At 42.0% G+C, this 19,872-nt stretch overlaps 1 protein-coding gene across 2 annotated transcripts in view; it reads right to left on the bottom strand.

Annotated features, from left to right (window-relative positions):
• PLXNC1 (plexin C1) overlaps positions 1-19,872 on the bottom strand; it is a 71,521-nt gene that overhangs the window by 26,258 nt on the left and 25,391 nt on the right. The window contains exons 7-18 of one of the 2 annotated variants that reach the window (XM_013368959.3): positions 19,366-19,435; positions 17,915-17,990; positions 17,742-17,795; positions 13,046-13,185; positions 11,774-11,953; positions 10,378-10,465; positions 9,291-9,497; positions 8,987-9,178; positions 5,184-5,283; positions 4,430-4,531; positions 3,949-4,052; positions 324-365 (exon numbers count right to left, since the gene is read on the bottom strand). In XM_013368959.3, the coding sequence (XP_013224413.2) occupies positions 324-365; positions 3,949-4,052; positions 4,430-4,531; positions 5,184-5,283; positions 8,987-9,178; positions 9,291-9,497; positions 10,378-10,465; positions 11,774-11,953; positions 13,046-13,185; positions 17,742-17,795; positions 17,915-17,990; positions 19,366-19,435 (1,355 nt within the window). The remainder of the gene's footprint in view (positions 1-323; positions 366-3,948; positions 4,053-4,429; positions 4,532-5,183; positions 5,284-8,986; positions 9,179-9,290; positions 9,498-10,377; positions 10,466-11,773; positions 11,954-13,045; positions 13,186-17,741; positions 17,796-17,914; positions 17,991-19,365; positions 19,436-19,872) is intronic. The other variant, XM_065042757.1, reaches the window with a different exon arrangement.

Here is a 19,872-nt window from a genome sequence, read left to right as displayed (position 1 = left end):
TTTGTGTACAACACAGAATACACACATGCAGAGCATACATTTTCTGTCATATGCACAGTAATGCCAATAGTTAAGTTTGCCTGTTATTTCCCATTACTAGATTCTGTTTATTTCATTTAAATAAGTCATAATATATGTTAGGTAAAAGCATCCTACATATCAAATTGTATTTATATATAAATTCATGTAACCCTCCTCATGAGAGAAAGGGAACATATAAAAAATGCAATCTGATGGGTTCTAGAACAACACTGAGACAAGGAATACACTCACTCTTGAAAAAATACTTATTAATTAAGGCATATCGCACTATATCAACTTACCTGTGGCATGTCTTCACTGAAGATGGATGCAAAGCCTCCTGACTAAAATATAAGACAGGTGATATTTATCATTCTTACGTATACCAAAAGTTTCTAACACATATGTTAAACATGCCAAGTATATTCCTGAAGGCATACAACTTGAAATAAAACAATGGAAATGCTGGCTTCTAATGTGGCTGCAATATAGAAACTCTAGTTTCTATAGCAGTAACTACTCCTACATTTACACAGTCCTAAAATTACATTCGGGCCTTTGAAGGCAACCACAAGGCTGATGTGGCCCCCAGTGAAAATGAGTTTGACATCCCTGCTCTGCACAATAACTTCTGCAAAGGTACTGCCAAGGTTTACTGAAAAGTGAGCTCTCAAAGATGACCTGGTATTGACTTCAGTGTTGCTGTGTGTGTCACTCTGTGCTGCTGAGCTGCACCAGCATAGCAGTCAACTCCCACTGTGCAGGAAAAGCTGTTTATCACCCTCATCTGCAAATGTGCTGGTGTGCATGGGGTGCTGCAGGCTGCATCCTTCCTGGACAGCAATGATACCCCTTGGTATAGGTGGTGTCTGTAACACAGTGACACTTGAGTTCATCTGCCTCCATTCATTTCAAGGCACATTATGAATGTTCACTAATGAACTCTCCAGGAGGGCCACGCTGTGAGACTGCAGAGAGGCACAGGTGCCACCATACACCCATTCCAAGCAAAAGCTCTCACAAGAAAAGGAAGCCCCCAGTTGTCAAATGCTTTGTCAATGCCTGTTGTCTGACTCTTATAGCCTGTAAGGTCTCAACACAGCTGCATGTTCCCAAAGCAGCACACTTGAGCAACAAATTCACACTAGTAATATTAACTGTCATCTGCTTTATCTGTGATACGGGCAGCCCCTACTTTCCTTATAGGATCATACAATCAAAGAAGAGTTTGAGTCAGAAGGGACCATCAAAGATCATCTAGGGCAACCCCCTGCCATGGGCAGGGACATCTTTCAGTACATCATGTTGATTAAAGCCCCATCCAGCCTGACCTTGAACACCTCCAGGGATGGGGCATCCACAGATTCTCTGGGCAGCCTGTTCCAGTGCCTCACCACCCTCATTGTAAAGAACTTCTTCCTTATATCCAATATAAATCTATCCTCTCTCAGTTTAATACCATTGTCACTCGTCCTGTCACTACAGGTCCTGGTAAAAAGTATCTTTCCATCTTTCTTATAAGCTTCAAATATATTGAATAGCTACAATAAGGTCTCCCTGGAGACTTCTCCAGCTGAAAAACCCCAGCTTCCTCAGGTTTTCTTCATACAGGAGGTATTCCAGCCCTCTGACCATTTTTGTGGCCTCCTCTGGACCCTCTCCAACGGATCCATGTCCCTGTTGTGCTGGGGACCCCCTTGCCACCTCCCCCTTGCCCCCCAAGTAGAAACACCCAGAACCACGTTAAAGGTTAAAAATGCTTGTGAACAAGGAATATTTTAAGAATAGATGCAACATCCATTTAACACCTACAAGCATTAAGCACAAAACAAAAGCCAGAAAGCCAGATTAAATATAGAAAATTGAAGCAGCAGGAAGCTCAAAATGAAGATGGGGTCCAACACTCTTAATTTTAGGTATCTGACTCCCTCTTCAAGCAACTCATCCCATCCTGAGACAGATGTCACAGGCAAGTAGGAGGAATCACTTTCTTGAGCTGCCTGTCTCTGCACTGACTACAGAAGATGCTCAGTCAACAGCTTTGATGTTCATGTTTAGACAGCTTCGATGAGACAAAGCCCATCATAGACACTGGAAGACAGAAAAGGTACAATACGGACATCGTTCAGACACAGGAGGTTAGTGACGGAAGTGGTGGTTTGTCACTTTGACCCTTCTGTCAGCCCTTCTGACACATGGTTGCAATCTACTATCCCATCACCTTTTCTCTTAATCTGTAACATTTATTTACTAGAGCACTGCACTTCTACCATGTTCATACAGCACATGGCATGTATGGACACTACCACAATGTAAACAGTAAGTATTTAGCAGGACAAATCAGTACACAATATGTTAAATAACTTGCCTGATGCCATTGTCTGTAGAGAGCTAATAGTGGCAAGTTTACCTTTGTGGTATCAGTATTTCAAAGCGAGACAAAACCTAATTGGAATAATTTCCAGGGTGCATAGTGGCATGAGACTCGCCAAGGCAAAACAGGAGCCCTTCCCTTTCTGACCTCACATAATGCAAGAATGGCAGACTTTGTGCCTCTTTTTCTTTCCTTTTTATTTGCATAGGGCAAAGCATTTCCATCCAGACAGCTTCTACAGATTGTTACTGTTTTGACCAGGGACTATCACTAGGAAAATATATGTTCCTAAAAATAAAAACATTATTTTAATGCTAATATGCCTGGCAACAAAACAAACTGAAAGGAAAGAGATGCAGCAAGTCAGGTTTCCTTAGTCCATTTTCTTCAAACCTCTTATTGACCCCATACAAGTTAGACTGGGGGCACCACAGCAGTACTCGAAGAGATATCCCCAGTTTCCTTCGGTGTGAGAACTGGACCCAAAGAGCACAAATATTATTTGTATGTAGTTGTTAAATATTACTCTGCCTTAGTATCAGGTATTAGGCGTTGTACAAAAAAAGGCCCTGATTCTGCAATATCACGTGTTCATGGCAATGAGCTGTTGGTGGGATCACACAGGATGATAAAATGAAGCAGCGTGCAGATCAGACTGTAGGACTGGGCCGCAGCACTGATGAGTAACACGTGAAGACTAGTAGATAATTCACAGATACCAGCTATAACCTACAACAGCACAGCACTAACCAAGGGTTTCTATTCATTGGTCGTATCAGTTACACAGCAGAATATCACCAGTTGAGATCGGAGCCTCTGCCAATTAGTAAATGTCAGTTAGCACTGGTTAACATGATGATATAATTTTGAAAGCTGTGGCAAAGGCACTTATCAGCACCATAATGTGCCACACATGCAAAAAAATAGCAAGAGAAGTAAAATATTCCAGAGAAGGCCTCTTTGGTCCTCCGATGCAGTGGCACAAACTGCTCCAAAGAACAACGAAAATATCCACCTCTAAAATGGGCAACACTTAAGTACTTATGTAATTTTTAAGCATTTGACCTGCACTTCTTTCAATCAAGGTCTTATTATTTCTGTCAGCAGCTTGAAGAAAAAACTCTGCACGACCTTAGAGCCATTTCCTCATCCCACAAGTCTAATTAGCAAGTGTCACAATGTCAGCTAGCCTTTTACTTTAATTAGCTATAGCATGGAAAGTGAAGGCATGAGAACAAAAAAAAGCAATGGATAAATTATAGCTTAGTTAGTATGGCCTGAAAGGCTTAGTGAGGCTGGGCAAAAAAATAAATGGATGCACACACAACCCTTGAAAATTCAACAATGGTGCTTTATCTACAGCAGTTAGGCTTGGTTAAATATAGAGATGTATAGTCTTAAGTGGTCTTTCATAATTCTTGATGTAAGAAAAGTTTCTTGTGAAAACAACATGCAATTACTATGTAGTATTCACTTTAGTTACTCGACCCTGATTGTCCTAGCTTTTTCCTTATTAGGCAGGGCTGACAACTGAAGGAGTTGTAAATATTTACCTCTGGAAAGAAAGTTCTAAGAGCAAAGTGTTTGTAGTCAAGGAAGGGAACGGTTCCAAAACTATCCACCACGTCTAACTCATCCATCTGCAGTTCAGCAAATCCTGAAAAAGAACCCCCCTCCCCACCCAGAGAGTTAGTTTAGTTGACACAACATCACCTTCACATAATTTGGCCCCAGTAGATGTTCCTCAAAAAACAGTTTTCAGAGAGTTGTTTTTCTAGCTGAAACTCTTACGAGTGGGAAAGTACCAATCCTTTTTTCTTTTTCACTTCTGTTGAAGGAAATATTACATGCAATCCTATTAGCTCAGTGCTATCTGCTACTGCAGTGCACACAAACATTAAAGGGGAACTCTGACACGACACAAAAATATTCTAACAGCTATAAAATTAAAATGTTTATATAAAGTGAGCTTATTGACAGTTTCAGTTCAGAAATTATACTGTACTTAAGCTCTAGAAAGCTCTTTAGACCTACCCTCGCGTATTTCTTTCCGAATCTCATATTCCAGCAGTTCAAGTTGCTGGCTCTGTTTACGAGTTAACTCTTTGGATTTGTATCTAGTAACTGCAAATGCCACTAAAAAGAAAAAAAATAAAAATATTCTGAGTATAGAAACGGCAGAACAGACAACTGCTATACAAGGCATATTTTAAATTTATTTTAAGAAACAGAAAGATTAATATACACTTGTACTCTCCAGGCGGATTACTGTTTCTACTGTTGTCAGTGTGCTAGTGCCCATGCGCCCCACTTATCTGGATTTAAACACACATGTTTAATAAAAATCATTCTTTGTAACAAGGTCTTAGAACTGTCAATCCAACTTTATTTGAAAGTACAACACCCTCTCCTATGTACAACCTGCACAGTGAGACACAGAATCTAAAACTCACTTCAACTACCAGCAACATACTTAAAGTAGCACTGATTAAACAGTAAAAACAGTCCCTTTGAACAGGAAATCCATTTCCAAATTGTTAATTTCTCTAAAGCTTATTTAGACAGAGTAAATGCATGAGATATGGTTCCTGTAAAGGTAATGTATTTTTTAAAAACAAACCCAAACTAATAAAAGAATGAGACCAGAGTTAACTTTGTCCACTCTTACTGGGAACAGAGGAAAACCGTTTGTGACAGTGCCAAACATGTATGTGTGTGTGTATGTGGTTTTGTGTCATGATTATGCACTTCAGCAAACCAAAAACCGAAAACACATTATTGTACTTACCTATAATGACACACAATATGATAGGTAGCAAAATAAGAACATATAAATATATGTGTGATGATGTTGGTTTGACTTCATGTTCAAGGTTTCCTAATTTGACCTGAAGAAAAATGATGTCTGTGTTAACAGAAGACAGGTATTATATCAGCGCTTAAAATAACATTTAATGTATAAAAAAATATGGATTTGAGGCACATGAAGGACTTTGGTTCTCCACATTATTGGGAAGATGGCAGCAATTTGGGAAAACATATATGAACCAACACAAACTCAACTTTTACTGTATTTGATGTTTACACAGGATAGCAAAGCAGTGACGAGAAAAAATTTTGAAGGTCCTCATGAAGCACCAAATTTTGCTATTGCTCTCACTAGAAGCAAGAGCCCTCAACGGAAGGGCAGGATCTGGCCTCTAGCTGGCCAGGTGCCTCATGCACTTCAGAATTGTTGCTAAACCTTCTGGCATTTTGAACTGAGGAAGGCACATGTTGATAGTTAAAAACATTCCTTTGCACTCACAGTGTTACTCTGCTGAGCATAAAAGTAAGGTAAGACTCAAGCTGAAAATGAGGGAAGTAACATTTTTGATAGACACCCAGCCCTCTTCCCTATTTTTCTGCAGAAGTTTCAACCTCTCTATGCAAGATGTAGGGTGTTCCTGAAGGTCCTCGTAAGAACAAATACAACACACAGTACATGTGTGGCTGAGGGAACTGGGGCTGTTTAGTCTGGAGAGAAGGAGGCTGAGGGGAGACCTGATCACTGTCTACAACTACCTGAAAGGAGGCTGTAGCATGGAGGGTGTTGGCCTCTTCTCCCAAGTAGCAAGTGTTAGGATGACAGGAAATGGTCTTGAGTTGTGCCAGGGGAGGGTTAGATTGGATATGAGGAAAAATTTCTTCACATAAAGGGTTGTCAGGCATTGGAACAGGCTGCCCAGGGAAGTGGTGGAGTCACCATCCCTGGAGGGATTTAAAAGGAGTTTAGACGAGGTTCTTAAGGACATGGTTTAGTGCTAGAGTTAGGTTATCATTGGACTCGACGATCCTGAGGGTTGTTTCCAAACAAAACGATTCTATGATTCTATGTACAACAAGCCCCACCAGCCACAGGGCTTGTCAAAGGCAGGACAGACATTAATTCTTAGGAATACATGAAAGTGCTGAAGACCGCCAGATGCAAAATTGAGGCATTCACCAGTGCTAATTATGGCAGAAGAAATTTCACAAAGGAGGATCTCAAAGAGGACTATGAAAACACATAAATAAAGGATAGCTAAGCCTATAAACAGACTAGAAGTAAAAATACACTTTGACACAGAAAAAGAATACCACCAAGTGCGAGGGATAGAAATGAGCCTGAGATAATTGAAAAGGAGAGCTGGGTTGAAATGATTTTGGGTTACAGCAGGGAAGGCAGAGATGTGGTGAGTTCAGTCCATGGCTTCTCATGGGAGGTGAGCGGCCAGGGCAGCTGAGGACTGCCAACTGGACAGTCACGTTGTGGTGACATGGACACGAGCAGGCAAAGAAACCCCACAGTGCTGGAAAGACACAGCTTTTCTATTTCTGAGGCTGCAAAGAGCAGAAGACAAAGCAGACCTATATCCTCCATCAAATGTAATTTTTTTCCTCAGTCATTTACATGTTTTCACAGTTTCTACACAAAGTACTTTCAGTATCAGCCTTCCTAGGATCCCATTTGACTTTTCCAAGGCTGAAATGCATTGGTGGCTAAATACATTAATCATCCCATGACTAATACGCCTGCCTTTCTCCACTTGTTATACCCAACCAAAGCATTCCTAAAGCAGAAATTTCTGTTACTCATCCCTGCTTACTGAAAACGGAGACAAAGCATTGATTTAATATTCTGCTCATATTTAGGTTACCTTTAATCTTCACCACAACCTTCCCATTCAGTGATCCCATCTATTTCCTTTACCTATTTATCTCTTTCTTGTTTATGAATTATGGACTAAATAAGGCACACCTAAACTCACCCAATTCCTATTCCTAAATTCATTTCATTCTTCTTGCATGACATTATAAAACCTCCTCTGGACTGGTAATGCTTCTGAGCTTCATGTCACCAGCAAACATGATTAGCGTGTCCCTTATTTTTGTGCTCAAGTCACCAGTGATACTAAATAATATCTATATTAAAATCAACATTGTTCAGAGTCAGCTCCCCATACACAGCATTGAGTTCTTCTAAGCCCTAGCATTTTCATAATCAGCACGTTAAGTAGTTTAGTGAATGACTTCTAGGTACACGTGATCTGCTGCTTTTCTTGTTGAGGCAATCACTCATCTACCTAAATAAAGATATCTGGCATAATCTGCTTTTATTAAAAAGAAGTTGAAAATTATACCATTTTCCATTTACCTCCAGGTCTTTCATGAGTCCTCATTCAAAATATATTCCAAAGCTTTACAAAGAGCTAGGATTAAATCAGCAAGCCTCCATTTGCCTAGTTGCCCCTTTTTTCTTTTTCTTTTTTCTTTTTCTTTTAAATACTAGTTTTATATTTGCTACTCTCCAGTCATACAGCACCTCTCCTGACTCCGCAGTTTTATTTAAATTTTTTCCTACTAAGCCTACAATATAACGTGGCAGTTTTTTTCTCAGTGCTGTGATGGGGATGATCCTGTTCCAGCTGTCCTGAGCCCCTTGGTCTATCTGAATCTTGTTTCTGTCACAAGAATGGCATTTTCTGCTTTGACACCTCCATTCAGATTGACCATCCTGTCTTTGACCCAACACTCACTATACTCTTTCTTCCTGAAAACTAAAGCAAGAGCTATGTTTATTCTTGGGCCATACCTATCTTTTACACCCAGCTTATCCTTTCTTCAGAGTGGCCCTACTTCTTCTATGATGATTTCTGTGTAAGACTGAAAACACACGTGATAATTTCCTGCTTTTACATTTGTCTTCATGTTGGAAAAAGTAATTTTCAAGGTACCAGAAGCGAAATGTTACATTATAACTGTTGCATTTGATTTACATTAGCAAAGTGGTGACCTTTCTATGACAGTCACTCCTGTGAAGCTTGCAGGATGAGCATGTGACGTTGCAAGGCAACGTTAATATTTAAATGCAATACGAATCTCAGAAAGGCTTTTCCATGCCATAACTGGCTTAGATGGCAGGATCCACAGATGGAGGATCAGTTAACAGTGATATGAAATTGAGAATAGCTTCGTTAATCTTTACTATGAGCCATATGCCTTGAAGTCAATAGAGTTATTTTGGTTTTAAAACACCATACACTGCTGTAAGAGTCTGGCATCAGTTTTGTTCCTCATGAATGGTGGTGATTGCTTTTTAAAAAATTCATATCTTCATCTTATTCACAGAGCAAATATCTTAAGCTGCCATTTAGCTTTGATATCCATGCTAATGTTCTTATATTTGGGGCTGGCTGTGTGCCACATGCTCATAGCATTCTGGCCTCCTTCATAGCGTTTTGGTGCACACTGAATTTCACCCCCTTTTTCATCCAGAAATGAATTCTCTTCTGTCTCAGTGGTGATACCCATACACTGTTCAAGATTTTTATCTACTTTAGTGGGGTAAAGTGAATTGGGAGGACACAATCCTTCTCCTTGTGCTTAACCTAGGCAGACAGGTTTAGGTGCAAGGAAGGTAACAGGCCTACCAAGTACCAGAACACAAAAGGCATCCAGTTCCTCTCTCTAAAAAGAGTATTAACAACCAGAGCATTAATGCTACCTTTTATTACTTTTGCATAAACATTCAAGCGTTGTTAAATTGCAACAAAAGGGAACTCTACTTACAAAAACTTTCACTGTGGAAAAGTCAATCTTCTCTGTTCCGTCCCTTTTGAATTTGCACAGTATGGTGCTACGGTCTGTGTTTTTGGTGATGTTTTGGACACTGAACAATATCTTTTTGGTCTGTGCACCATTCATATACGACAGATAAACCTCTACCTCTGTTTTAGAAATATTCAAGTTGTCATTTTCTTTCTAGAGGGAAAAAATTGAAGATAATAAACAGTCACTAAATACTGTAAGAAATAAAATGATCCTCAATTACTATTTTAAATAAGGAATGATAATGTATTACTTTCAAACTTACATATATTTTTAATTCCAGATCAGGATCCAGCTCTGTGTGCAGCTGGTAGTTAATGAACACTGGGTCAGGGTGATAGTGTAATTTGACACATGGTATAAAGGTAGTTTCCACTTTTAACATCATATCAACAACTTTACCCTCTGTTGCATGGCTCAGGCTTGGTGTTAAGTAATGATATTCAGATTCATTTCCAGGACACCTAGAGACCTAGAAATGCAACGGCAAAGCTGTAACAGTCATTAAGCACTCGACAGCGGGTACAATTACAAACAGAGGCACTCAGAATCATTTTAACGCCTTCCTGACTTCACACAGATACCTGTTAAACCTCTCTCTGCGATCAGGGCTGCAAGCAGAGCACCTGTGTCGAGCCTGCGTTTACCTCTAAGCACATTTATCACACACTCTGCACGTTGCTTCAAGGCTGATTGCACGCTGCTAGGGCAGCTATTTCCTGCAGCGAGACAGGAATAGTGACAGTGATTCCTCCTTCCTTCCCCTCAGTGCAGGTGACAAGAGAAGAACAGGACGAACTCTCCCGCACCCCAGGGCATTGGCTCTCCCCAGCTTAACTCCTGATAGAGAGAGGTTGCTGCAGTCACCCTGTGTGTTACTCCATGGGGTGGTGCTGCCCTTTTCTGGTCTTTGTGTGGCAAGCTTACCACCTCACAGCCACAGAGGAAGGGTTTTGACTCAACATCAGCTCCAGCCTCCCGCCCTTTGCTGAGGCAGCGGCACCATTTTTGTTCTCAACACAAAGACAGAGAGAAATACACCATCCCCTCCTCCAACAGACCCGTATATGGAGGCCAGGGAAGTTCAAAAGGGATTAATTTGGAGCAAGTCTCTATAGCATAGAAAAAAGGCTCATGGAATTATGTGGGAGAGCAGCTTATATATATCCACAATCCTGTACTGAGAATGTGTGCGACTGTAATCCTACAAGTGGCCATATTTATTTCAGTCGGGTGACTGATGCATGCCTGTAAGTATTTGAAAAACATTGAGATCCTCCTGAAACCTCAGGAATAAAACCTAATCCCTTAAGAGACCACTGTTTGATATTGTAAAGGAGATTAAGACTTACGGTGAGGTTTGATCTCTGGTCATCTGAAATAATCACACTGTCCACTACATTAAAATTTCTACCAATCGTAGTAATTTTGCGACCACCACTGAAAAAACAAAGCGGGAAGGAGGGGCACAGGAAGGGAGGTTAATATTATCTGTTTTCCCACAGATAAGTCCTGCATTAAGGCTTCAACCATGAATAAACTACTCATGTGCATTTTGCTTTGGTAGCAGCCAATGTAATAAAGTCAAACTGCAGGACAAGATGATTTGAGCTGTACAGCGAACTTCCATTCTTTCCTTATAATGTAACAGTAAATGCTTTTGCTACCACAAAACCAAATGACTTGTCACCATACACATGCATATTCCTTTTCAGGGACTCTCCACCTTGTTTTCTATTCATGCAGCCAAAGAACTAGATCGTGATTTAATATTCTGTCTTGAAGAAAGGGCATCACGATATTTTTCTGCCCCAGAGAAGTCCTGCCTGTGCTTAATTCTCGCCTTCTTCAGGACAAACCAGTCGTGCCAGGCACCTCACGGGAAACATTCTTGGGAGCGTTCAGACCATCTGTCTCAGCACACACAATGGTGCTTGTGTCTGAGGGCTCTGCCTCGCAATCTCTGCCTCACACAGTTGGAGTGGCTTAAGGTATTATTAATTTCCAGCTGCCTGAGCTGCCCCTCACCTGGAGATGAGAGTGTGCGTCCTGGCTGCTCAGCTGCTGCAGCTGCCAGCCCAACTTATTACCTCAAATCCACGCTTGTCAGTGCTTGACACCAAGATAGCAGATTAAGAATGTGAAAGTGGGTAAAAACTGTGCAGGCAGAGGGACAGGTGGAAAGCTGTGTCTGAGAATATCTTAAAACCACCCTGTAAGTTTCTGCTGGAGCTGAGTCTTCCACAGAACACAGCAGAGGCTGGAAAAGGGCCCTTTTGGCTTTAGGGAACCCAGTCCTAAAGCAAGTCAGTGCACATCACTGCCAAGGTGATTATTTTCACTTCATTTCCAATTCACTCATACTTTATACTGTTTCAGAGGTGAAGGATATATTACTATCAAGAGAGCAAAGTTAAATGGAGTTTGAATTTATGCATGCTACCCATATTTTTGATTTAGCTTCAGTATAAAGAGACTATTTTTGACTTCTACCAAGTAGACCTGGGGTGGGCAGGAAGGAGTTTACTGAATCCTGCAGAACATAGAACCCATCTTGCAGCTATCATGACCCTATCTGCACATTAAATGTTAAATCAATTTCACTGTCATAAATTAATCCTCCACAACAGGTTACAGCAGTCATCCAAGTTTAGAGCAGCTGCAGTCTGGCCAAGGAAGGAGGCTCACATCAGCTCAATGGGACTACATTTTAATAAATACATTAAAGGTATAGAAAGACAAATTTACCTGATCCAGGAGGTATTTGGTGTGATTCTAAAACATGATGGCAGTGAAACGTAATGCAGGGTCATTGGTGGCGAACACTTTTTCCCGTCAGCCTGTATACATATACTTTTGGCCTCTTTACGTGTTGGTGGGAGAGCAAATGTCATTTGCGTATCATTTAGCACATTTCTAACTTTAATGCTAGAGGAGAAAGAAAACAGTCAGATGCTGAAACAGACACCGATGCCACTATGCCACTCATTGGTGTTACTACATGAAGCCTATAACCTAAAGTAAAGGATGAGGAGAAAAGAGGAATGAGTCTCTTTTTGAGCTGCTAGATGGAAGTGCAAAGAGTGAGCAGGGAGTTGAAAACACAAAGTAGCGCATCTGTTGAATCAAGTTGCCATGTGTCATAACAATCACAGAAGATGGTACAAATATTGGTCTTATGGCCTTGGGATGAGTCTAATGCAATGTGTGATTTTGCTGTGTAAACTGTGTGCTTTGCTGTGTATTTTTCTGTGTTACCAGCACATTAGCCAGTCAAGAATGAGAACCTTTAGTTTCCTTTTCTTCTTTTTTTTTCTCTCCTTCTCTCTTTGCCCCCCTCTCCCTTTCTCTCTTTCCTCTTTGTCTCTCTCCTTTCCTTCTCTCCATCCTTCTCTCCTTTGGTTTTCTGTGGTCCCCAAGAAATTCATGGTTGAATTAAAAATTGAACTGTACCATATGTCTACTTTTTCAAGTGCTAGCTATGTAATATGGGCTTGGTAATCACAGACAGCCATTGCAGCTGCACCTGAAAATGACTGATTCAGAATAAGATAGCCTAATTATCTAGAGGGTTACACTGTGCAATCATCAACAGAAAAAAGTACATGCTGTTGCATGAGAGATTCCCTTCGCTGGCATGGTGTCTGTGCTTTCACAAGCAGAATCCTAGAATATATGGGGGATATTTTGAAGCAGATGAGAGCCAAACAAAGTTGAGGTTTCCTGTGACCTAACTTGTTGTTGCCTGCTGCAAGGCACAGAGGACCACAGCTACAGAACTGTCCTAACTAATGCTGAGGGCTGCCCACCTACCCACCTATCGCTTGTATTGCACCCAGGCACCAAATTCATTTCCACCCTTTGGGAATTTAAAGTAGAAGTATAAAGGAGTGCAGAGCATCCTCCCTCTGCTGAGGAGAGGCCCATGACAATTGGTCACACAACTCTAGAGCTACAACTAAATAGGCATAATTTTCACCATGCAAAGTAAATGATATTATTTTTCAGAGCTTAACTCACATGTCTGGTTTACAGCCAGTGATTCCAGTCAGTATCAATTTTATGCCTGATGCACGTGTGAAGTTTTCTCCTTTGACTGTTATTTCACTTTTGCCTAATGTAGAAATCCACAAAGGTTCAATGGAATGAATGCTGATATGCTATTAGGAAACAAAGCAAAACAAAATCTGGTTATAAAAAGGCTAGGCAGTTAAACAACAGCTGCAAAAACAACCACCACTTAGGAATGTGGGTTTTAGGGCACTGGGATACATTTTTCTTATTAATTACAAGCCTTTTTAAGCTTGATCCTGTGAAGTACTGTCAATCACAACTTCTTTACAAGCTATTTTACCTACTTGTTTCATATTTCAGTTTATCTTGTAACAAAGTTGCCCAAAATAATCACAATCTGACACACTGGAAGGTAAGTATCATAAAAACCCAGCTTGAAATTATACATTTTGTGTGACCCTTGAAGAACTATGCAACAATGCCAGAGAAACCCCATGGTGCTGTCACTACAAGAGATCAGAGAAACAAATGAAGGCATCTCTTGTGACCTGAAAAGGGGAAGCAGGGTCAAATCCTAGAATGAAAAGTCGAGAAACAGTCCCAGATTCGGCTTTGCTAGAAAGTCTTTTCAAAGTCATACATAGAGCTAAAGATACAACACAACTGTGGGGATTTCTCAGTATCCCATTTTGAGGCGAAGACGTTTATAAATCTATTTTCCAGCATTTAAGAATAATCCTAATTTGTTCTAATGCTGTCAGAGTCTTGCAGAAATGTGGCCAGAAATGTGCTTTTCTTTGTGTATCTCTATATTTACTTATTCTAACTCACTAACGCTACCAAGCAAGAAGAGAGATTTTTCCCTTGTGTATTTACTCGATGCATTTGACAGCATCTAATGTTTAACCAGTTTTGTTGCTTCTCCAGTTTTACAATCACACAGACGGTTTCCTCTCTGTGTATCTTTCAGACAACAAACCGAAAACATTCAAAAAAACAGGAAAATACTCATGTGAAACCACAAACTGTTTGGGACCTTCTCAGGCAAACAATTTCTAGCTTGCTTTTAGACTGCCTATAAAAAAGCTTAACGTGTGTTTTTAGAGTATTGTGCGTATCCTGATTTCTGCTGTTCACCTGTGGATGCATCCACTGAGCAGTTCAGCCTTCCCAACTTTGAGAAGGGCACTGCTGCAAAATCTCTTAGAAAGTTATAGAATCATAAAATTATAGAATAGTTTGGGTTGGAAGAGAACTTCAAAGGTCATCTAGTCCAACCCCCTGCAATGAGCAGGGACATCTTCAACTAGATCAGGTTGCTCAGAGCCCTGTCCAGCCTGGCCTGGAATGTCTCCAGGGATGGGGCATCTACCACCTCTCTGGGGAACCTGGGCCAGTGTTTCGCCACCCTCAGTGTAAAAACAAAAGTCCTTCCCACAGGGTTTTTCTCTCCATGTATCTTTTCATGCACCCAGAGTAGCACCAAACATTGGGTCTGGCAGCCTGGGGGGACCACTAGGGTCACATTTCCATCCACTGCAAACACAGTATTTGCCCATTTCAGAAAGGTCCCTGGCACCTTGTCCCCACATTCTACCACAGCCCGCTGAATACCAGAATGCTTTGGAGAAAATGTGAGGACTGTCACAACTGATGGAAAGCCACAACTTGTGTCTTGGGAGTGCAAAGGCTGGGGCCAGAGGGCTTGCAAAAGGGCCTCCAAGATGACCTCTGGTATGGATAATGAAGGAGGGCAAAAGAAACCCCTGACAACAGCCTGAGGAGAGAAATTCACTCCCACCCTGACATGGGGATTAGTTTAACCCTTAGTGTGCAAGCAGGACACAACTGAAGCAGAAACCTGAGAGATTAAACCCAGTGAAGCACCACTGCTTTTCTCCACCTGTGCCCCATCTCTCTCCTTCTGCCCAGCCTTCAGTACACCAAGGACAGTCAATGTGCTCTCACAAATCCAGAGGCTAAATACTACAGAAAGGAGTAAAAAGCTCCTTCGGGGCTCTCACTGGTAACCAGCAGGGAGCCCTGAAGCACAGGAATAACACAATATCAGACAGACAAATGGAGATGCCCCAGGGCTGTGGCAGGACACTGTAGTGTGCTGTGGTGCTTAGGGCTCATGCCTTAGCTTAGCTAGCCTTTTTTCTTTTCTTACACCAAGAAGAAATGGTGGTAAGAATGGTTTATTCTGAAAGTTTCAGCCTTCCCTGAAATCATGCCTTCCTGCCTTGGACTCATGGTGCCAGCGCAGTCACTTGCAGCTCTGAGGCAAGCTCCAGAGTTTGCTTCCCATCCTGACCACCATGGTCCCTGACACCTTCCTCAGCAGCAAAAAAACCTGTGAATTTCCTCACTGAAGGCAGGAGGGACCAAGCGTCCTCGCTGGGGTCTGTGGTGCTTATTTCCCCAGTGTCAGAGAGCTGCTGACCTTCCAGTCACTGCATGGCGGGAGGAGAGATGCCCAGCAGCAAGAGGGAAGGGAGACAGCAGAGAGGCAGTAGGATATTTATAAAAATCACTAGTTGTGAGACATGTGATGAAAGCAGCGTAAACACGCAGAGACACACAGCGAGCTTGTGCCAGGTCCGCAGGTAATGTAAATCAGCACAGCCCTGTCAACTTCAATAGAGCTCCACATTTCTGAGCTGCAGCCCCCAGCCCCCTGGACAGTGCAAGGCTTCCCTGGGGCTGTGTCAACAGCGGCAGCCACATCCTCAGAGGTGTGGCTAGCATGGCTGCAGATCGCACCCGGATATCTGGCAGTGGCCCAGGTTTGGCAGCCTCTGCCACCCCCAGGGAGCTTGTCCCCGCTCCAGCACAGCCTCTCCTGTAGCGCTAGCACAGGGCCCTGAGGCCACACGAAGAACTGGATAGGAGAGCTGGCCCAGGTGAAAAACAACCTGCCGAAATACAGGGGTTGTTTCCAGCCCCATCAGTTCCCCAGCCAAGCGCACTGGCACAACTGCTAAAACTGATGCTCTGGCGCAAGGAAGGGGGAAAGTATATGGATGGAAACCAGCAGCTGGAGTCAGGAGGAGGGCTGGGGCTGCCACTGGAAAAAAAAAAAATGTATTAATCTAAATGCTCGGCTGGGGTTGTGGGAAAACACAAATCCTCTTTCTCAGCCCTCCAATAAGTTCTTAAAGCACGAACAGTCAAAGGGGAGCAGGATTTTAAATGCAATTTCAAGCCCCCTGAATGGATCAATCACTTTTAAATAAACATCTGCCTTTGGACTGCCTCTAGTGCTTTCACTGCCTTGTCCATCACTGTCTTTACACGATAAGGCGTATGGAAGAAAGCCATCTCCCAGGCAATTCCAACTATTTACCAATGTCAAATTAACGCACTTGGAAGCAGAGCAAAGAATTTCCTCTGTTCTTTCAACAGCCATTAATGCTTTATATGCAGACCAAATCCAGAATATTAATGCTCAGAAGCACAAGTATTACAAACCCACTCGTCTCCATGAAAAACAAAATGGATTTTGTGATTACATTTGAGAAACCTCAGCTGAACAGCTGAATTTAAGAGGTAACTCCTGTTTTCACAGGTAAAAGTTTGGTAGTTCTAATGAAACATTTAGAGATAAGAACACAGTCACTATTTATACCAACTGTGCTATCACTCACAGAAAAGCAGAAACCAAAAACTGTAGGCAGCAAATCTCTAAGTACTTACTCATCAGTCAAATTTCTCTCCACTACTCATTTCTTCCCTAACACCTGCACGTCATAAGCAACCACTGATGCCAATATCACTCAGTTTTATGAAAAGATGAAATAACTTTGGCACCATAAAGAATGAAGGGACAACCTCGTGGTTAAAGGGCAAATTGTATAGACTCTATGCTCACATACAGTCTATATGATTTCAATAGAGAACTCAACAGCCAGATTCAGAAGACTCTTTGGCACCAGTGACACTCCTTCCTTTCCAGCGATCCAGCTGGAGCAGGATGGATGGAGAGCAGCTCCACCTCCAGTTTTGTCTGTAGCCTGGAAGGAAGGAAATTTTTTCTGGAAGTGTGAATCAAGGATTTACTAACATTCAGGTACTTTAGTTCCTGGACGCATCCTCTAGCCACTTGTCTGTTATGCAGAAACAGGGTGGCACATCCTGCCCCTGCTTCTGCTCCCCTCGCAGCCACGTTTCAGGAGAAGTTGTGATCTGGCTGCATAAAGTGAGGAAGAGGTCTGAGACTCTGAAACCTAGTTTCACAAAGTTGTTTGTCACGGCAAAATTCAAACACGCATTTCGGTTTAGATAAGAGATTATGTTTGAGATGTTCTCCTTTTGTTGTTCTTGTTGGACAGCTTATACATCCAAGTCCTCAGCACGCTGGCTTCTTCCTGCAGAGTGCCTAAATACAACATACAGGGGCTTTGGCACTTAGAGCAAAAATCGGTAAAACCTGCATCTAGAGGTAGGCACATGAGTATTACAGTGTTCACTGTTTCCATGCCTGGATCTGAAAGGCAAAACTTTGTTGGTATCTTTAAGTGCTAACAAAACACTGAGAAAAAACTGTATCCATCCAAGTTCTGCACTGACTTTCTGTGTAACCAACTGACTGCCTCCCCATCCATATCTCTATTATTCCTGCAAAGTCCTCTCATTTTACCTAAATTTGTCCCCCAACTCAGAGAACCCAAATAATGCCGATCTTAAAATGCTAACTAACCTCTGTTTTCTGCGCAGTGGTGATCCCCTTCGAAGCAGCTGCATTGCAACTATCCTGAAAAAAATCAGCATTTCTCCATGTCAGGACAAAGAAGAGATAGACTGCAGTTCAGATGTTAAAAACACAAGGAGAAGGCATCACAGGGGATTCCAGCCCTCCCCAACAAACTTCACCTGGCAGGTGGTGGCAGGAGAGACACGCGTCCATTTACATCTGGCACACTCACCCTTGTGTATACAGCGTGAGCAGCTGGTAACACAGAAAACAGAGTTTTTGTAAGACACAGGATCTCAATCTAGATTCAGACATGAATGTGAAATTTCAGGTGACAGAAAAAAGCACAAACCCAAGAGAACAACCTGGCAATCAAGTAATGAAATGTGAAAAACACACAACCTGCATTTACCCTCCAAGCCTATTGTTGTGTTGTGCTTATTCTGAGGACAAATTCAGTATGAAATACAATCTGTGCTGAGATGCTGAGAGTCATAAATTTCCAAAAAGCATGAAGCAGATGGAACACTCTGTGTTTCATTTTGCTGGAGTTTTCTCCAGCACATAAGTGGCCAGACAGTGCTTTTTAACCAGAAAAGGGCAGAAAGCCACTACTGATTCTTTCACAGCTTGCCTGAACTTCTGTTCTGTGTGTGTAGTGCTAGCAAGTATTGCTAATTTGCCATTGCCTTCCGCTACCAAAAAATATGCCTGTTGGGGACTAGTTTGTCCCTATCTTGCTTTGCAATGCATCAGTCAGCATGGAGGAGAGCCAAGGGCAGCACAGGCCCTCTCCATCCATGCTGAGAAATGCTCTGGTTGAGAGAAAGACAGTTGCTCCCCCGTGTTGCTCCAGGGACAGGGAGGTGATGTGCCACTTCCCAAAAACCAAGAGTTCAATTTCAACTCAGGTGCCTATGAATTATCTTCTTTGTATAGGGGAGACACAGGAATATTGTATTTACCTACAGCGTATGTTAGCCAGATCTAAGTTTTAACAACTGCATATCATAAAGGGTTAGGCCAGGTACTAGGCACAAATGCTTTCTACTGATAACTCTCAACAAAGAGCGTGGCTCTGAAAAATAATGTGGACAGAACAATAGGTATTCATTATTCCTATTAGCAGATTAGATGCTACTTTCTGGCTTCATTGTATTCACGCTACCCATGGACCACATTTAAATTGCATCCAGCTCAATTAAAAAAAAAGCTCCATAAAGTGACTTCTACGGAATCCCTTGACTCCTCTGATCTAGGTCTTATCCTGAGTACCAGGGGCCTACCTTTTCCACAAGGACAAAAAGGATTTTAATGCCATTGTGACATCCTCTGTTATCACTTCAGGCACTTGTCATAAATTCAGTCATTGTAATGACTCTCCTACAGCTGGCTGCCAGGGTCCCATTAAATAAAAGGGTTATCAGAAGAAGTAGCTTTCTAAGGACAGTAAAAAAAAAAAAATAAGGAGGGGGGGAAGGAGGAAATGGACCAAGGAAAGGAATTTGACTACCATTAGTAAAATCTATTTCCTTAATAAATAAATTTAAAAAATGATGATACTTCAGCGCCCCTCCCCGCACACACACATGAACCCCTCATTAGATTTCAGTAGGAACCAGGGTCTTACTTTTTCAACCGAACTGTTTGTGTCATATTCCAAGAGCTTGAGGACAGCGATGCTTCGAGTACTAGACAATCTGTAAAAACATGATTGTTAGACATATGCTGGATATTACAAGAAATAACTGAAAAAAAACAACTGAGATGAAAGCTCATGCGCATTCATCATCGTCATCATCACAGAATCACTTGGGTTAGAAGGGACCTCCAAAGATCATATAGTTCCAATCCCCTGCCGTGGGCAGGGACACCTTCCATCAGACCAGGTTGCTCAAAGCCCCATCCAGCCTGGGCTTGAACACTTCCAGGGGTGGGGCATCCACAGCTTCTCTGGGCAACATGTTCCAATGTCTCACCACCCTCATAATGGAGAATTTCTTCCATTTATCTAATTTAAATCTACCATCTTTCAGTTAAAAGCCATTACCCCTTGTCCTATCACTACATGCCCTTGTAAAAAGTGCCTCTCCGGCTTTCTTGTAGGTCCTCTCTAGGTGGTCTCTACATGGTATGC

The sequence above is a fragment of the Columba livia genome, chromosome 1, assembly GCF_036013475.1.
Source record: "Columba livia isolate bColLiv1 breed racing homer chromosome 1, bColLiv1.pat.W.v2, whole genome shotgun sequence".
Classification (NCBI taxonomy): Eukaryota; Metazoa; Chordata; class Aves; order Columbiformes; family Columbidae; genus Columba; species Columba livia.
Note: the sequence above shows the minus strand (reverse complement) of the source record. Positions and strands in the feature narration are given on the sequence as shown.